Genomic DNA, 19,439 nt, shown 5'->3' with positions numbered 1-19,439 from the left:
AGCTGGAGCATTAAAGTAGGTACAATTAATTGCTTTTTAAAAATGCCTGCAAGCTTCATAGTAGTATCTGCCCAGACCTTTGATTCCAGCTCTTCAAACAGATGGGGGGGGGGGGGGGGGCAGAAGGGGGGCAGCACCTTTGGCTTGGTCCACGTTTGATCCACTGCTGGTGAACTGTCTGCAGTAACTACGACTGAGGGATCATCCTACCCGCCCTCCGGCCCCCCAGCGCAGACGTAACAGGGTGTCGTTTAGATATTCATTTGAATACAGGAGTTCTTCACTTTGAGGGCGAATCATATTTTATTTATTTATTTATTTTTATTGATTTATTCATGAGAGACACCGAGAGAGGCAGAGAGCCAGGCAGAGGGAGAGGCGGGCTCCAGGCGGGGAGCCCAACGCGGACTGGACCCCGGCCCCGGGGTGCCCCTGGGCCGCAGGCGGGCAGGTGCTGCAGCGCTGGGAGCGCCCGGTGTCCCGATTCATTTCTTTATGCTACGTTGGGCGTGTTAATAATGCTAAGGTCTCTGATCTTAGAATCTCTTTAAAATCGCACCATACACGAATTTGGTGCAGAATGAGGCAAGTCGGCTTCTTCAGTGTTTTCCTGGCGGGCGCGAGCGGGAGAGAACGGGCTGTGGGAGCCCCGGTCTCCGGCAGCGCCCGGCGGTGCTGCGCGAGCGTCCACTGCCCTCGGGCCGGGCGCCGCCAGTTATGGGGGGCGCCAGGCCGGCTCGCAGTCGGGGCTCCGCCCCCGGGAGGGCGCTAGGACCCAGGCACCCGCCCGCCCGGGGCGCGCCCGGGGAGCGCGGGCTCTAAGAGGCTCAGGCGCCGGCCGAGGCCCCGGGACCGCCAGACCCTCAAGGGCCGCGGGGCGCGGGGCGGGGCGGCAGCCGTGCCCGCCGCCTGCATGGAGCACACGCGCTGCCCGCCGGGCGCCCGCCAGGTGAGCCCCTCGCGCGCCCCCGCCCCATTCCCGGCCTCCTGGGGGCCCGCCCGCAGCACCGCCGGCCGCCGCGCCCCCCGCCCCTGCTGCACCCCCAGAGCCCCGCGCCCCCCGCCCCTGCGGCACCCCCAGCCCCCCGCGCCCCCCGCCCCTTCTGCACCCCGAGCCCCCCGCGCCCCCCGCCCCTGCTGCACCCCGAGCCCCCCGTGCCCCCTGCCCCTGCTGCACCCCGAGCCTCCCGCCCCTGCGGCACCCCCAGGCCCCCGCGCCCCCCGCCCCTGCGGCACCCCAGCCCCCCGCGCCCCCCGCCCCTGCTGCACTCCCAGCCGCCTGTGCCACCCCGCACCCCCTGCCCCTGCTGCACCCCGAGCCTCCCGCCCCTGCTGCACCCCGAGCCCCCCGCCCCTGCTGCACCCCGAGCCCCCTGTGCCCCCCGCGCCCCCTGCCCCTGCTGCACCCCGAGCTCCCTGTGCCCCCCGCGCCCCCTGCCCCTGCTGCACCCCGAGCCTCCCGCCCCTGCTGCACCTCGAGCCCTCTGTGCCCCCCCCGCCCCCCGCCCCTGCTGCACCCCCAGACCCCCGCGCCCCCCGCCCCTGCGGCACCCCCAGAGCCCCGCGTCCCTGTCCCCCGGGAAGCCACCCCCCAGTAGCCCGGCCACCGGGAGCAAGGCAGGGCGTCCTGCGCGAGAAGCCCCCGCGCCCTCCCGCGGCGCCCCGGCCTCCGCGACGCGGGGCGCCCGCTGTCACAGCGCGGCGGCTCCGGGACGGTGCCCGCGGCCACGCACAGCGCGCCTGAGCTTCAAAGCGCCCGCCTCCGGTGGGGGGGACGGGCCGTGGGTGCCAGGACTGCGCCCGCGCCGGGCGTAGGAGGGGGCGGGTGGGAGGCGTCCGCAGGCGGGGGAGCAGCTCCGAGCCGGGGCCACCGCGGGCGCCAGGTGCCCCCCAGTGCGCCCCGTCGCCAGGACCGAGGAGGCGCGGCCCGGCTGGTGCAGGAGATGGGCGGGTGGGCGCCCGCAGGTACCCCACGACCAGCCCCGCTCGTCCTTTCGGCTTCAGAATTGGCCCAGCTGGTTCAGTTTGACGCCGGTCCCCGCGGCCAAGTCGCCAACCCCAGGAAGAAAGGCCGCCGGGCAGCCGGCGGGCGAGGGCGGGCGGGTTGCGGGGGAGGCAGCCCCGCGGCACCTGCTGCGGCCGCCCCGAGGCGTGGGCGCCGGCCCCGCGGGCCGCGGGTGGCACAACCTGAAGCTACACGCCCGGTACCAGCCTAGAAGAGACACTCTAGGCGGGTGTCAAGACACCCAAGACACCAAGACACACTGTTTGGTCTCCCCGACCAAAACATCGACACAGGCCGGTGGAGGCGGGGAGGCTGAGGACTCGCCCTCCGGGATGTCATCACCTGAGATTCATCACCTGCCCCTCTGACCTCCAATGAGCTATTTTAACTTTGCTCGGTTTTCCAAGAAGCAGGAACGGGAGAATGATAACCCGGCAGCAGTGGAGAGAGCATTCACTGGGAAGCCAGTCCTGGGTTCCAGCCTTAGGGTGACACTGACCAGCTGTGAAACCTTGGGGAAGCTCCGCAAAAGCCGGGACTCAGCCCCTACAATAAGCTCAGAAAGAAGCTTTAATCCTGGGGCCCACTGTAGCAGCAAGATGCCGAGCTTAGCCTACAAATGCTCACTAGTGCTTTGCATCCTGCTTTAGACTTGGTTCCCAGAGCATCCAGGGACTGAAGAGGTACTGGATCAGAATGGTGGGTGAATCGTGGGTGAATGGAATTTTAATTGCAGTCTGTTTATAGAGGCACACAAGTCTCTTAGGCTTAAGGTCTGTGGAGATAAGCCCGGTTGGTTAATACTTACAATGCACTGGGTAGGACTTCAAATAGAAAGTCCCGTTTAAGTTAGAGTGTGGTCACGTGGAAGGCCCTTTCTGTGCATTTGAAAGACCCTTGCTGTCAGTACAGTGTTTCAGAAACCAGAGGAGGAGAAACCCCAAGCTGATCCCTCAGCAGAAGAGGGCAGGTGTGCTGCACATCTAGTGCAGGTACTTTACGTTAACCCTGATAAACACTTTATTTACCTGGGGATGACTCTATTGTTATTAATTCCTCAGAAAAGCAGTTTATCGGTTTGGTAATGAAATAATGAAATTGTCTTTAGAAGCCACATTAAATATTAGAACACCTAACGTTGCTAAAGTTTATTGGGATAAGCACTGCTTTAAAAAGTTTGTCTTTTTATTTAATTTCAGGAAGGGAAATGAGCAGAATGACTTATTATGTTTTCTTACTATATATATATTTTTAAAGAGGTAAAAGAAAGCATAAGCAGATACAACACAAACTGCAAGAAACCTTGTTTCTTCCGGTTCGAGAGATGACTAGCATCTTCATTACCGTGACCATAATGGTAAATATCTGCTAAGCACTTACTATGGGCCAGGCATCCTTCTAAGCACCTGATGTACATGGTCTAATGTAATCTTATCAACACCTTTGGAAGGAAGCGCTATTATTTCTTTCAGTTTTTATAGGTGTGAGAGTGGGAACTTCTGGCCTGAGATCCTAGGGCTGATTTATTCTTTTTCCCTACTTTTTATCAGGATGCTTCTATATAATATGATTTGGGTATTTTGTCATGTGGACCAAACATGTGAACTTTTTTTTTTTTTACATGTGAACTTTTTTAACTATGTAGATTTGAGATTATGGATGAACCATAATTTATTTAACCAGTTCCCGTTAAGTGGGCACTTAGATTATTTCTGTATTTTCACAATCATACATATTGCTAGCATAGTGTATCTTCTTATTTAAATATTTCTGCTCATTTGTACAGATATTTCTGGTCAGTAAATTCCTAGCGGGAGAATTGCTAGGTGAAAGAGCATGCTTACCATTTGATAAGTACTTTTTGATAGATATTGCCAACTTGCCTTCACAAAAAGAAATATAATTTTTGGTTTGGAGTCCAGTTCTTCCGCTAACATGTTTCTGGGCTTTGGTGAGCCAGGAATCCTAATGGGCCTCACCTGTATTATTTGTAAACTAGAGGTGGTTACAACTTGTTGGTTCTAAGGTTGTTTATGCAAATATGTGCAATTAGAGGTTGAACAAATGAAATCATACATATGTGAGCATTTTTACCTACAAAAACAAAAATGTAATATGGTTTCACCTAATGGCACATGAAGTCCTCATGTTTTTGGTAGCCTGTCTTTTCTGAGGCTGTATGAGGTGAGGGGAAGCTAGCCTATGCTGCAGTCACAAGTTAACCCTGAAACCTCGGTGGCTTAAAAAAAAAGTTTATTTATTTCTTATATTATATGACCAAAGCAGGTTAACAGAGTGCTCTGCCCCACATAGTCACTGAGGGAGCCACGCCGACAGGAGCTTTGTCATCTGATAACTGCGTTATCTAGAACATACTGTCTTCCTGGTCCCAGGGCAATAGAGGAGGAGAAGGACCATGAGTAATTAACACCTGCCGTTAAGGGCCTCAGCCCAAGAATGAAGCGTTTTTCTTTTATTTATGGTCCTTTGGTCACGAGTCACAGGGACCTCACCCCAATGGAGGGAGGGTAGAAAATGTTTTCCTATGTCCAGAAAGAGGAAAGGGTATGATAAATACCTAGCGTTGTGTATTAGTTTGCTAGAGCTGTCATGACAAAGTACCACAGGCTGGGTGGCTTAAACAACAGAAATTAATTTTCTTACAGTTCCGGAGGCCGCAAGACCTACATCAAGATGTCAGCAGGGTTGATTTCTTCTGAGGGTCTCTCTCCTTGGCTTGTAGGTGGCCACCGTAGAGGAGGAAAATAATTTTCCCTCTGTCTTTTTAGGTTCTTGGCTGAGACCCTGCCCCCTGAAGTAAAAAAACAGATCTACAGTAGAAAAACCCGTTTTTAATCATGTACACATACTTACGCACAACCCGGGGCCCCACAAAGAGACTTGTCAAAAGGTGGCCACGTGATTGCAGCTTATATAGTATCCTGAGTTTAAGGAAAGGGAAAGGAGTCTGGGGTTTCCAAGGGGAAAAGGCAATTCAAGGGAAGGTAAGAAAGGTGGTTGTTTGGTAAACAAAGGTTGCCCTGCCCATAAGTCTTTCAGAGGAAAGTTCTCTCCAGTAGTAGCTTTCTTCCTGGTACAAGATCCCTTTCTCATGTAAATTCCCCGTACAAAAGGCTAACTGCTACTCTGTTTTCAGACCTTCTTTTGTGTCTTGCAGTTCCTTAAGAAATAATCCGCTCAAAATAATCCTTATGCTAAAGAGGCATATTTTGGGGTAGCGCATTCTGCTCCCCTTCACCATCTTTTCCCTGCATCTTCACTTGATCTTCTGTTTGTCCGTGTCACAATCTCTTAAAAAAAATTTTTTAAAAAGATTTATTCATTTGAGAGAGGAAGGTAGAGAGATCAAGCAGGTGCATGTGCGCAGGGGGAGGGGCAGAGGGAGAGAAGACAGAGAATCTCAAGCGCTCTCCCGCTAAGCACAGGACTTAAGTAGGGCTTGATCTCACCACCCTGAGACCCTGACCTGAGCCGAAATCAAGCATCCAATGCTTAATCAAGTGGCACGCCCCAGAATTTCTTTTTGTAAGAGCATAAATGTTCTGTATTGGGATCCAGCCTAATAAACTGGGTTAATGTTGATGATCTCTAAAGGCCCATCGAAATATGGTTACGTTCTGTGGCGGGGGAGGGGCACTAGAAATTCAACATAATTCAACCTATGGGGAAACAAGTCAGCCCATAATCCACTGTCTTGGTCACTGTGGCCCATCCTGAGGTGCAGTCACCCTGTTTTTGCTTGAGGAGGCCGGAGTGTTTCTGAAGCCACATCACAGAGCCACCTGTCTCTCCACTTCTCATCCTCGCCTACTGACCAACCCAAAGTGTTGTTTTTCTGAATTCCCTGGGCATTGTTTTAAAGTGACCCCGTGTGATTACTTGCATCAAGTAAGCTTTTGCTAGTGACATTGGATTTAACGTGAGACAGTGGCTGTGGGTGAGGTGATGAGCACGGTGGTTGAAAGCCTGAATCCTGAAGCCGGCTGCCTGAGCCCTAATCCCAGCCTGCCCCTTACCAGCAATGTTCCCTCGTCTGTAAAATGGGAAGAATAGTACTTATAGGGTTAGCGGGGGAACTAGTGAGCTAAAATATGTGAGTGTGTGGCACATACCAGGGGGTCAAAGTGATGGCCTCTATTCTGTGCGACTTCAGGGGTTTCTGGAGCCCTTCAGGCACCGTGTGATGTCTCCGACTGCACCCTCAGGGCACAGACAAGCCAGAGGCCTGCTGCTTGAGCTCTGGGGCTTCCAGGGAGGCATGTGTGCCTCGGGAGGAGAGTGATCATGTGAGCACCGTAAACCTCCCAATAGCTCACACTCGTTTAGGTCACACAGGTTCACAGTTAGATCTGTGAACTGAAAGGGAACACGAGGGACTATCCCCTTAAGTCGCCCTTTATTCTCCCCATTTCTGTCGAGGCAATTCTCCCCTAGTTGCCTCAAACTGTTAAAGCAGTATGTAAAAGCAGCACTTTGATTTTTCTGAGACGTTCCCTTTCCCATTCTACTGGCCCCAGAATCAGGGGGTGTCTTTCTGTCAGTGCCTGAGAGCCAGGCCTGGAACCTTTGCCCAGTGACGGGCCTGGAAGGACAGTTGCCGACTTTCCTTCTGACAGCATCTTCCCTTGGAAACATTAGGAGTTATGATAAGCGTGGATTGCTCTACTGCTGGGGTGGATGATCTGTATTGATTATTGGGAAACTCTAGATTCCTGGGCCTACACCAGGGGTGGGAGAGCCTGGAGCCGTCGTGGGCTCTGGGCCCGCAGGCCTGAAGCAGTACACAAGCCAGTAGGAGACCGGGACAGTGGCTTTTCTGGGGCAAGGTGAGCCACGCACTCTTCCTAGCCAGCGTGTGCATTCCCCACGTGGTGCATGGAGGCCAAGACTCTGCATCGGGGGTAGCTGCCAGCCTTGCCATGAGGTAGCAGACACTGTCTCCCTGTATTTCCTGTTCTGAAGCCCTGTGTGTCAATTAGCAGTCTGAGTCTGTGATCGCCATCCCTGGGGGGTGGGGGTGGGAGTCTTAGCACCTTCTAAATTGCTGTGGGCCAGGCAACAGTTGTGATGTGCTTGTCATCACCTGCTGATGTATTTACTCAGTTTTAACTTCTGATATTTTCAACTTTTCGGTTCAGGTGGGTGGATTGTTGATAATCCACAGGTTGAGTTTAATTGCTGATTAAGATGACTTCAAAAAGGTTACACTGTGATTCAGCACTGAAACAAAAAGTTACTGTTTACACAGCTACACAGGTAGTCAAGGAAATAGAGAATGGGGTATAAATTTGATATTGATAAAGCAAATGTTTGTCATTGGAGGATGATGCAGTTTCAGCTTTGTTTTGTTTGTTTTTGTAAAGTAGCAGCCAAGGGTGTTCAGTAAAGAAAAGATAACCCCAAGTACAGAAAGCTAGATTTATGCTTTGTTATTGAGACACGTGCCGAAGGATTACCTATCATGTGTCAAATAACTAAACTAAAGGCAGGAGAAATGACCTAATCCATCAGTATAGATGAAGACATTCAAAACTGTGAGAGGCTAGTGGGACCAACTGTATCTTCTAGTACTGTCATTAGACCATCATGTCATAGTTTAACGGGCAGCATGTTTTTCTTAGTGGCATGCAAAGTGATGATGTTTTGTGTAATCACAGATGTCTCAGTTTGGTGAAATGAGGGCTGAGAGAATCAATATCTTGTCATGCTGGACCAGTCTGGTCAGTCCACTGGTGAGAAGCGCCGGTGGAGAGCGTAGCTCTCAGGAGGAGGGATGGGGTGCTCAGAGACCACTGCATCATGGGCCCCTACCTGCCTCACAGACCTACATGTTCTCTCTAACCTGGTCCAGCTGTAGCTAGCCCTCCTGTTCCTTCCCCAAGCCCTGTGTGTAGGGGCACATGCTTGGTTGCAGGCCTTTTCTCTGTCTCTGTCCATGCAGGATCTGGAGGTCGGTAAGAGCTGTGAGCAGCAGGGGAGGATGCAGACTGCCAGGGTGGTCACTTCTTCCCTGTAACTTCTCTGTAGGAGGGGCAGGTTTCCATTGCTCGTGCAACAAGTAACTACTGAGCATCCAACATGTGCCAGACAGTTTTCTCTTCTTGGAACTTACTTTCTGGTGTGGGGAGAAGGTAAAGAATGAGAATTAGAGAGAAAGAAGGTCAGCTGACCATCTGTGCTAGGGAGAAAGCACCCTAGGGAGAAACTAGGGAAAGATAGGGAGAAAGGTAAAGCAGGAAAGGGCGATACGGACTCCCCAGGATGGGACAGGGAATGCTTCTTTGCTAAATCAGGTGGTCAGAGAAGGCTTCCCTGGGAAAGGGAACATTTGAGCTGAGGCCCGAAGGAAGCCATGTGGCTAGTTAAAAAGCACATTCCAAGCAGGAGGAATAGCAGATGCAAAGACCCTGCATGTTCAAGAGATCAAGGTGCAGCAAGAAGGCCAGTGTGGCAAGGAGGGCATGAGCAAGGGGATGGCAGTAGAGACCGAGGCCAGCCAGGTCATGGAGGCCTGACATTTGAGACCTGCTATAAAGACCTAGCGAGAGGGGAGTGATGGAATCTGACTTCAACTGGTGGTGGTGGGGGATCCCCCAAACCACTGCCTCACTGAGAAGAGCCCGAGGGGAGTCAGGATGAAGCTAAGGCACCTGCTAGGAGGCATCACAATATCCAGGTGAGAGATGTGGTGGCTCAGACCTACATGATGGCAGTGAAGATGGGGAATGATGGTCAGATTCTGAATTAAGTTTTAAATAAAATTAACAAGATTTGCAGACAGATAGGAGATGGAGTGAGAAAGACTCTAAGATAACTTTAGGATATCCCTTAGACCCCTTGCACCACTAACATGGTGTCAGTTTTTGTCATAAGTCTTTAGTCTTTGCTTCCTGGCCCCTGTCCTTTTGTATTCTAATGAATTTTTCATGAATTCAACTCTGATGATTGGGGCTGATATTAAGAGTGACCATGGTCTGGATAAGTTCTTGCCCTTGGTTTTCCTGGAAGAGAGAGCCTTCAAGGGAGATACGAGGCTAGGCATTGATTGTGACGGCTCTTCTCAATAAGCCAAGGTCAGAATAAAGGCTCACCTCCCCCTTAGAAGCCTTTCTTTATAACCAGATTTGAATTCCCCTAAGATAGTTTTAAAGAAGGATGGATCATAGTTTGTCAGCTAAAAATTATTGCTCTCGATAACTGAACCATGATCAGTGGAAAGATGAGAACCAATGGAATCACTGGTTTCAGAAATTCATTTAATAAATGAGATGGTAGAGAAAAAAAAAAGAGAGAAGCCCACAATTTATGGTTTTTGTGCCAGTGCCAAGTGAGGCTCAACAAAAAGCCAAGAGAAAGCAATTCTTTCACTAATATCAGATCTGACACACAACTGGGATGTGACCGAGATGCTCCTACAGTCTGTCTCCTCTTGCTTGGCTCCAAAAATGTCTGTCTGGTTTGAATGGTTGCTCTTACAGGCCTGAAAGTTGTGTTCCCATCATCACTTCAGGTCTAACACATAAACCAGCTCTCTGATATGTTGGCTACCTGTTGGTGAAGACCTTTTACGGAATTAAAGCAACTGCTGATCTCTCAATATGTATTTTAGAAAAGCTTCAGTGAGCGGAAGATATAACAGTCCTAAGAATAATATGATTAGCAAGGAATGATGAGTTTAATTATTGTCTTATGCTTGATGCTCAGGTGTGTTACTCGGGCTGCTGTAACAAAATATTGCAGGCTGGGTGGCTAGAACACAGATATTTACTTTCTCACATTTCTGAAAGCTAGAAGCCCCAGATCAAGGTGACTTTAGGGTTGGTTTCTGTGAGACTGCTTTTCATGACTTGTGAATGGCTGCCTTCTCGCTGTGTCCTCACATGGTATCTTCTCTGTGTGCTCAAGACCGCAAGAAACAACTAGTGTTGGTGAGGATGGGGAGAAAAGGAACCCTCTTGCACTGTTGGTAGGAATGCAAATTGGTGCAGCCATTGTGAAAAACTATATGGGGTGGGGGTTCCTCTTTTTATAAGAACACCAGTACTATTGGGCCCTTATGGCCACATTTAGCCTTAATCACCTCCCTAAAAGTCCTATTTCCAAATACAGCCACATTGGAGGTTAAGGCTACAACTTAAGAATTTTGGGCAGCCTGGGAGGCTCAGCGGTTTAGCGCCGCCTTCAGCCCAGGGCCTGATCCTGGAGTCCCGGGATCGAGTCCTGAATCTGGCTCCCTGCATGGAGCCTGCTTCTTCTCCTTCTGCCTGTGTCTCTGCCTCTCTCTCTCAGTGTCTCTCATGAATAAATAAATAAAATCTTTAAAAAAAAAAAAGAATTTTGGAGGACATATTGCAGTTCATAATATCAGGCAAATGCTGAAAATTAAAAAAAACTTTAGGTATTATTTATATACAATAAAATATACACCATAAAATTTTTAAAATTTTAATTCCAGTGTAGTTAGCATATGGTACTGTATTAGTTTCAGGTGTACAATATAGTGATTTAACAATTCCTCACATCACCCAGTGCTCATCGCAAGTGCACTCCTTAATCCCCATCACCTATTTCACTAACCTCCTCACCCACCTCCCCTCTGGTTACCATCAGTTTGTTCTTTATAGTTAAGAATCTGTTTCTTGGTTTCTTTCTCTCTCTTTTTCCTTTGTTCACTTGTTTTGTTTTTTAAATTCCACATATGAGTGAAATCATATGGTATTTGGGTTTCTCTGCCTTGTTTCACTTAACATAATACTCTCTAGCTCCGTCCATGTCATTGCAAAGGACAAGATTTCATTCTTTTTTATGGCTGAGTAATATCCCATGATATATCTATATAGATATAGATATAGATCACTTTGAAATAGTGTTTTTGTATCCTTTTAGTAGATACCTAGTAGTGCAATTGCTGGATCATAGAATACTTCTATTTTTAACTTTTTGAGGAGCCTCCATATAGTTCTCCACAATGGCTATACCAATTTGCAATCCCACCAACAGTGCAAGAGGGTTCCTTTTTTCTACATCCTCACCAACACTTGTTGTTTCTTGTGGCTTTGATTTTAGCTCTTCTGACAGGTGTGAGTTGATACCTCATTGGAGTTTTGATTTGTATTTCCCTGATGATGAGTGATGTTGAGCATCTTTTCATGTATCTGTTGGCCACCTGGATGTCTTCTTTGTTCTTCTTCTGTCCATGTCTTCTGCCCATTTTTAATTGGATTGTTTTGGGAGGTGTTGAGTTTTATAATTTCTTTATATATTTTGGATATAAAGGCAACCCTTTATCAGATATGCCGATTTGCAAATATCTTTGCCCATTCAGTAGTTTGCCTTTTAGTTTTGTTGATTCTTTCTTTTGTTGTACAGAAGCTTTTTATTTTGATGCAGTCCCAGTAGTTTATTTTTGCTTTTATTTTCCTTGCCTCAGGAGACATATCTAGAAAAAAGTTGCTACAGTCAGTTTCAGAGAAATTACTGCCTGTGCTCTCTTCTAGGATTTTTATGGTTTCAGGTCTCACACTTAGGTCTTTAATCCATTAAAAAAAAATTTTTTTTTTGTATGGTGTAAGAAAGTGGCTCAGTTTTCCCAACACCATTTGTTGAAGAGACTGTCTCTTTTCCATTGCCTATTCTTGCCTCCTTTGTGGAAAATGAATTGACCATATAACTGGGTTTATTTCTGGGATCTATATTCTGTTCTATTGATCTGTGTGTCTGTTTTTTTTTTGTGTTTTTTTTTTTTTTTTTTTTTTTGTGCCAGTATCATATTGTATTGATTACTACAGCTTTGTAGTATAATTTGAAATCTGGAATTGTGGTACTTGCAGCTTTGTTTTTCTTTTTCAAGATTGCTTTGGCTATTCAGGTTCTTTTGTGCTTCCATTAAATTTTAGGACTGTTTGTTTTAGTTCTGCGAAAAATGCTGTTGGTGTTTTAATAGGGGTTGCATTAAATGTGTAGACTGCTTTGAGTATTAAGGACATTTTAACAATATCTTGTTCTAATACATAAGCATGGAATAGTTTCCCATTTGTGTCATCTTCAATTTCTTTAATTAGAGTTTTATACTTTTCAGTGTACAAATCTTTCACCTCCTTGATTAAGTTTATTCCTAGGTATTTTATTATTTTTGGTACAATCATAAATGGAATTGTTTTCTTAATTTCTCTTTCTGCTGCTTCATTATTAGTGTAACATATATATTTTTAAAGTGTATGTCTTGATATAGTATATAATCACATAGTATGTCCATATATTTGCTACCACAATCTAGATATAGAACAGTTCTATCGCCCTGTCCCTTATACCCCTTCCCAGTCAATTCTCAGCACCAACCATAGTCCCCAACTAGTCACTAATATTTTTATTCCAATAGGCTAGATTTATCTTTTTTAGAGTTTCATATCAGTGAAATCATACATGTAGCCCTTAGTGTCTGTTTTCTTCTATCTCTATCTCCTTTAATGATTTTGAGATTTCCCCCATTACTATTTGTATTAGTAGTTTCAAAAAAAGTTCAAAAGTTTCATTGAATAGTATTCTATTTTATGGATGTATCACAATGTTTTTATTCACCTGCTAGTGAGCATTTGGCTTGTTTCCATTTTTTGGCTGTTATTTAAAAAGCTGCTATGGACAAATCTAGGGGCATGTGTTTTCATTTCTCTGGGGTGGATGCCCAGAATGAAATGTCATGATTGTATGGTAAGTGTATGTTTAATAAGAAATTGTCAGATTGTTTTCCAGAAATGATTTCGCTAATTTACACTTCTATCAGCAATGTATGAAAGTTCCAGTTGCTCAACATCCTTGTTAACTAACCTGATGTGGTCAGTATTTTACATTTTAGCCATTTTAGTGGATGTATAGTGATATCTCATTGTGGTTTCATTTGCATTTCACTGATGACTAATTATGATGCACATTTTTTTCATGTCCTTTTTGTCCTTTTAGTGTCTTAAGTTGTGAAGTGTCTATTCCAAATTTTTGATCCAATTTTTAAAGAATATTTTATCTATTTATTTGTCAGAGAGAGTATGAGTTGGGAAGGGTGTATGGAGTGAAGGCAAAGGGGCAGAGGGAGAGGGAGAAGCAGGCTTTCTGCTATCCCAGGGTCCTGGGGTCATGACCCGAGCCCAAGACAGATGCTTACTTAACCAACGAAGCGAGCCAGGTGCCCATTGACCCATTTTTAAATTAAGTATTCTGATTATTGACTGTGAGACTTCTTCACATATTCTGGATAAAAGTCTTTGTTTTTGTGTTTTTAAAGATTAATTTATTTATTCATGAGAGACACAGAGAGAGGCAGAGACATAGACAGAGGGAGATGCAGGCTCCTCGCAGGGAGCCCAATGCGGGACTTGATCCCGGATCCCGGAATCACGCCCTGAGTCCAAGGCAGAAGCTCAACCACTGAGCCACCCAGGCGTTCCTAAGTCTTTTATTTTTTTCCTAAGTCTTTGAATATATTATATTTCTCCCAGCCTGTGGCTTGCCTTTTTATTTTTTTAAAGTTATCTTTAAAGGAGAAGACTTTTTAAAAGTTTGATGAATTCCAACCTATGAATTTTTTTCTTTTATGATTCGTGTTTTTTACATTCTTTCAAAGAAATCTTTGCATACCTCAAATTCATAAAGATTTTTCCCCAGTTTACCTCTAGAAGTCTTTTAGTTTTAGCTCCTTAAGTTCTCAGATCCATTTCAAGTTATATTTGTGTATGGTGAGAGATAACGGCATAGGGTTATTTGTTCTTGGCATATAGATGTCCAGTCTTCCACCACCATTTGTTGAAGAAACTATACTTTCTCCATTAATATCTTGGTACTTTGATAGAGAATTAATTAACCCTAAAATTGTTAGTCTATGTCTGGACATTACTTTATTCCATTGAACTCTCTATTCCTTTGTGTATGATGTAAGAATCTTATCTTATACTTCTATGTACTCCCTCCCATCCTTATACTATTTTTGGCATTAGTTTTATCTCTATATATTTTATAAATACCTCAATACAGGGGCACCTGTGTAGCTCAGTCAGTTGAGTGTCTGACTCTTGATCTCAGCTTTGTGAGATCTCAGGATTGTGAGATTGAGCCTTGCATCAGGCTCTGCACTGGGTGTGGAACCTGCTTGGGATTGTCTTTCCTCCTCTCCTTCTGCATCCCCCCTCCTTCTTTAAAAACAAAACAAAGCAAAAAAGCCACAATACTTTGTTATTAATTTTGCTATGAAGTTAATTATCTTTTAAAAGGAATAAAAAGTCTTCATATATACCTTCATATTTATTATTTTAATGCTTTTCAGCCATTTGGATATAATCACATTTCTAACTTGTATCATTTTCCTTCCATCTGAAGCATTTTTAGAACTTTTCTTGTAGTAAATGATTGCTAGTAATGAATTCTCTCAATTTTTTATTTGTCTGAGAAAGTCTTCATTTACTTTCATTTTTTGAAAGATATTTTTCCTGTATATCGGTTGACAGTTTCGTTTTATGGTACTTTGAAGATTTCTCTCTTTTAATTCTGGCTTCCTAAGTTTCTTTTTAAAAAAATATTTTATTTATTTGAGAGAGTGACAGAAAGAGAGCACGAGCGTGAGGGAATGGGGAGGGGCAGAGGGAGAAGCAGGCTCCCTGCTCAGCAGGAGCTCGATCCCAGGACCCCAGGATCATGACCCTAGCCGAAGGCAGATACTTAACCTACTGAGCCACCCAAGTGCCCCTGACATTCATAGTTTCTTATGAGAAAAGTCTGGTATTCTTATCTCTGTACTTAAACTATGTCCTATTTCTCTGGATCCTTTTAAGGTTTTCTTTTTATCAGTTTTCAGAAATTATATTCTATTTTGTCTTGGTGTGATGTGCTTTTAGTTTATCCAGCTCGAGTTTTGCTGAATTTCTTAGATTTGTGCATCACTGAGGCTCTGTTAGTCTTTCTTTTTTTATTTTTATTTTTATTTTTATCTATTTATTTTTTCTGTTAGTCTTTCTTTAGCTTTTTCTCCCACTTTAATTTGAATAGTTTACTTAACATGTCTTCTAGTTCACCAATCTTTTATTTTTCAATGTCTAATATGCTCTTAGTCCTAGTCAGCGACTATTGACTATTTCATTTCAGAACTCATCTTTTTCATTTCTAGAGGCTCTATTTAAAAAATCATGTTTTTCCTCTCACAGTGTTCATGTTTTCCTTTCAATACTCGAATAATGCATAGCGTTTTTATCTGCGAATTTTCTTATTTCTACTTCCACTAGGTAATCTTTCATTGGATTTTTCTGCTTGTTGGCATAACCAGTAATTTTGAATGTATGCTATGCATTTGGAGTATTACATTGTTGTGTTTAGATTTTGTTTCTTTGAAGAATGTTGGATTTTGTTCTGGGAGATAACTAAGTTAATTTGGTTCAATACGACCCGTTCGAGGCTTATTTTTAAACTTCTAAAGGTAGGTCTGGAATAGTCTTTTCTCTAAGTATTCTTTAGCCTTACTCCTTTTTTTTTAAACATTTAATTTATTTATTCATGAGACACACACACACACACACACACACAGAGAGAGAGAGAGAGAGAGAGAGAGAGAGAGAGAGAGAGGCAGAGACACAGGCAGAAGCAGGCTCCATGCAGGGAGCCCAACGTGGGACTCAATCCTGGGTCTCCAGGATCACACCCTGGCCAAAGGCGGCGCTAAACCGCTGAGCCATGGGGCCTGCCCTTTAGCCTTACTCTTAAGGCATGGCCCACTGGGTTCTCTACTGAATGCCCTGAGTGATCAACAAGAACTCTCCACTCTGGCTGGTGAGATCTTGATGGCTCTTACTTCATTGTGAGCATCGTGAAGTGTTCGGCTTATAGCTTTCCAGTCACTCTCTTCCTGGTGTGTGGAATTTCATCCTATTCATGCATGTCTTAGTATTTAGTAAACTTTCACATGTTCCTCAGAGTGCCTTGTAAGTACAGCTTCCTCTCTGAAACTCTGCCCTATGAACTCTAGTCACATACACCTTTCCAGACTCTGATTTCTGTCACTGCAACTTAGCAAAACCCCTGGACCCTGCCTGGGATTTCTTCCCTGCTCCAAGGTGTGGAATGCACCTCCAGCGTGAAAGCTGAAGTAATATTTTATCTCATCTATTTCTCTTCTTTCAGGGTATACAGTCTTGAGTTACCTACTGTCCAATGTCTGAATATAGTTGTTTCATATGTTTTATCTAATTTTCTAGTTATTAGTGGAAGGAAGGTAAATTTTGGGTCCCTGTTTCTTCATCATGGCCAGAAATAAGTCCGTTCTACAAATATTTATTCATCATCCTACACAAAAGTTGTTGCTATTAAGTTTGAAGATATAATCTGAGATGTTTTGTGTTCTTTTTTCTTCTTCCATAATTAAAGAAAGAAACTACTGATTTTTTCAAATAAATTTAAAGAACTGCACTGCATGGTTTGTGTTTATTATTGCAGAACTGTCTGTATTCCCACAATGATTCCTATGCCTTATTCTCTTTTCCCACATACCCACTCCAACTGGGACTTAGGTGGCTTTTTGATATAGTATTTTGTTTATGAAATGGCTCTCAGACCTTTTCCCAGTGAATTTCTAAGCCCCTCATGGTTGGAGTTCAAAGAAGGGCCATTCAAGGCTTGCTTTTTATATTTTCCAAGATGGAGATAACTTGTAGATGTGGCATCTTTAACTCATTGTTATATATATGTTTTTTTTAAAGAGATTTTATTTATTTATTCATGAGAGACACACAGAGAAAGGCAGAGACAGAAGCAGGTTCCCCATGGGGACCCCAATGCAGGACTCGATCCCAGGACCTTGGGATCATGCCCTGAGCCAAAGGCACACATTTAACTGCTGAGCCACCCAGGAGTCCCTATATATGTTTTAAACCACTGTATGTACAGGAGAAACAGAAGATTTTAAATGTATAATTAATGCAGATATTTATGCCATCTGAATTGTATTGGGCTATGAATTTCTCATAGAACTTTCTGCACTTGAATGGTTAACATGCCTTATAAATGTATGGACTTTGTGGCTGGCCTCCAGCTTTCACAAAATGTTAAGAGAAGGAAAATCTTAAATACCGGCTTGATTTCTTAATTTAACAAGAGACAATTCTTATACTACATTTTCCCTAACATGTCATTTTCATTTCTAAAATCTAGAATGGTTTTTTTTTCTTTTTATGCTGATGTTTATGTTGGTAATTTTAAAAAATCCTCCATTAAGAAGGATCTAAACCTAATCTCCTGGATCTCTGTGAGAAATGCAGTATATATAGCCTTAGCCATATATATTTTTACAAAGGGTTACGTAGGATTTTTATAACCTATAAAAGTTTGATGGCTCCCTGCTCAGGAGAAAGCAAGTGATTACTCAGCCATGCTAGGTGGGAGGTTCAGGTTAATATAAACAGAGAGGAGATGCTGAGAGATTTTATATGGAAAGGGTAAAAGAAGAGAAGCATACAGAGATACATCATACATGCAGAGATTTTATACAAAGAGAGAACATGTAAAGTACAAGACTGTTACATAGTATGCTTCCTCCCAAGTGGTGAGCATTTCCATCATTATTATTCAACCAATGTTCTGAAAATAATTTTATCTGCTTTGTGTACTTATAGTAGACTCTCTCCTTTCCCTGGCTCCCCAGGCCACTGCTTCCTGGAACTTTATTTAGTGCTCCTAAAAGTTAATGGACTTTTGTCATCCTAGGCTTGACTGCTGTATATTAAGAAAAAAAAATCACTCTACTGAAAATTATGTACTTCTGCTGGTGTGTATTTAAGCATTCGGTTTACTTCTGCAAGTAGCCCCCCACCCCTCCTCCCATGGCCCAGGGGAGGTGAGGACATTGAAGTCATGTCCTTAAAAGTCCCTGGCTCAGAGGGACCTCCTTGAGATCTGCAATCTTACAGTTCTTATTAGTTTGTGGCCGATAGTGCTTTGTGACATTCCTCTGTGGAACAAAGATTCAGGTTTAAATACAAGTTATATTATGCTTCAGAAAATAACATATCACCGATGAGGAGTTTTTTTAGTCATTGCTTTTGTTTTTCAATATCTTACTTTATATATAGCAATGGTTTTCAAAGTGTGACCTGGGGTCAGTAGCATCAACATCATGTAGGAACTAGTTAGAAATGTAAATTCTCAGGCCCTGCCATTTGTATTTTGGATACTTCTGCTATATGCTGAAGTTTAACAGCTGCTGGTATGGAGAACCCCGGAAAGTCTCCTATATCTGACTTAATTTATTATAAGCCACATCATATGAGGTATGAAGATGTAATCAGTCATGTCCCCAGCTACTGTTGCCTTGGAGATGTTTAATGGTGTAACACGGGAAGTGCCATGCTGCTAAGCAAATGTCAAACTCCGAGAAGGAAGAGACTTTCTGCCAAAAGCCTCATAGAACACCTCCTTTCACAGCCCTAGCAGCCAAAGGGAGAGGATTAAGACATCAGAACCTCAGAAGGTGCTAATGCAGGCCCCTCGGGTGAGCTGCAGCCTTGAGGCACCTATATCTAGTTAAGAAGTAAAATCCCAGGGCTGGAAAGCTGTTCTTGAAACAGAAGTATCAAAAAACTGAATTTAGCAATCTGGCCATGAAGCAAGATACTCTTATCCCTGTGTAGACCATACCATAGGGAAGCCCAAGGAAGTCTTGACGAGACTGTTTTCTTAACCACACTGGGAAAGGGGTGGGGGCGTGCACTTGTTAGTGTGGAGGACCTAGAGGTGGACGAATCTGTTATTTTCATAAAAGTCAGTGATTCATTCAACAGGTAATGAACCCGTGCTGTCTCTGGATCTGAGCGCTAGAGATCCAGCAGTGAACGCAGAAGAGGATCCAGGCCTTCTATCCCTCACCTCCTAGCTGTGTTCTGGTGATGCTGAAATGCCGGTGGTGGTGTTGCGTGGATACTTCCTGGTTTCTAGACCCAAGGTTCTGGGCCTCAGAGAGTGTGAATCCTGGTAAAGAATCCCTTTTATAAACAAGCCTTATTTTTCCTGGGAGTGCTCCCCATTCTCATATGTATGTTGATAGCCAAGATGGAGATTTTGGAATTGGTTTTGATCTCACTGGCTCTCTGGCCCCTCATTGAGTCGGCGCCTCATCCCAGGGATTCGTTGTCAGTAAAGTCTCTGGAGTTTGCCTTCTTTTCTATTCTTACGAATTCCATCAGCTCAATGTCTTGGTATTAGTCTGCTCAGGCTACCATAACAAAATACCATAGACTGGGTGGTTTAAACAACAGAAATATATTTTTCCCAGTTCTGAAGCAGATGGTGCCTTTTCACTGTGTCCTCGCACGCCTTTTGGAGGGAGGGAGGGAGCGCGTGGGAGCGCGTGAGCAAGAGTGAGCTCTGGTGTCCCTTCCTCTAACTGTAA

At 44.7% G+C, this 19,439-nt stretch overlaps 1 protein-coding gene across 3 annotated transcripts in view; it reads left to right on the top strand.

Annotated features, from left to right (window-relative positions):
• PDE8B (phosphodiesterase 8B) overlaps positions 1-19,439 on the top strand; it is a 269,611-nt gene continuing 250,172 nt past the window's right edge. The window contains exon 1 of one of the 3 annotated variants that reach the window (XM_077867434.1): positions 1-15. Coding sequence is in view for 2 of the 3 variants with exons in the window: in XM_077867425.1 (XP_077723551.1) it covers positions 914-949 (36 nt within the window). In the remaining variant the exon portion in view is untranslated. Of the gene's footprint in view, positions 16-819; positions 950-19,439 lie in introns of those variants that run through there. The other 2 variants (XM_077867425.1, XM_077867414.1) reach the window with 2 other exon arrangements.

The sequence above is a fragment of the Canis aureus genome, chromosome 2 (assembly GCF_053574225.1).
Source record: "Canis aureus isolate CA01 chromosome 2, VMU_Caureus_v.1.0, whole genome shotgun sequence".
NCBI classification, from domain to species: Eukaryota; Metazoa; Chordata; class Mammalia; order Carnivora; family Canidae; genus Canis; species Canis aureus.
This window is presented reverse-complemented; position numbering and strand designations above follow the sequence as displayed.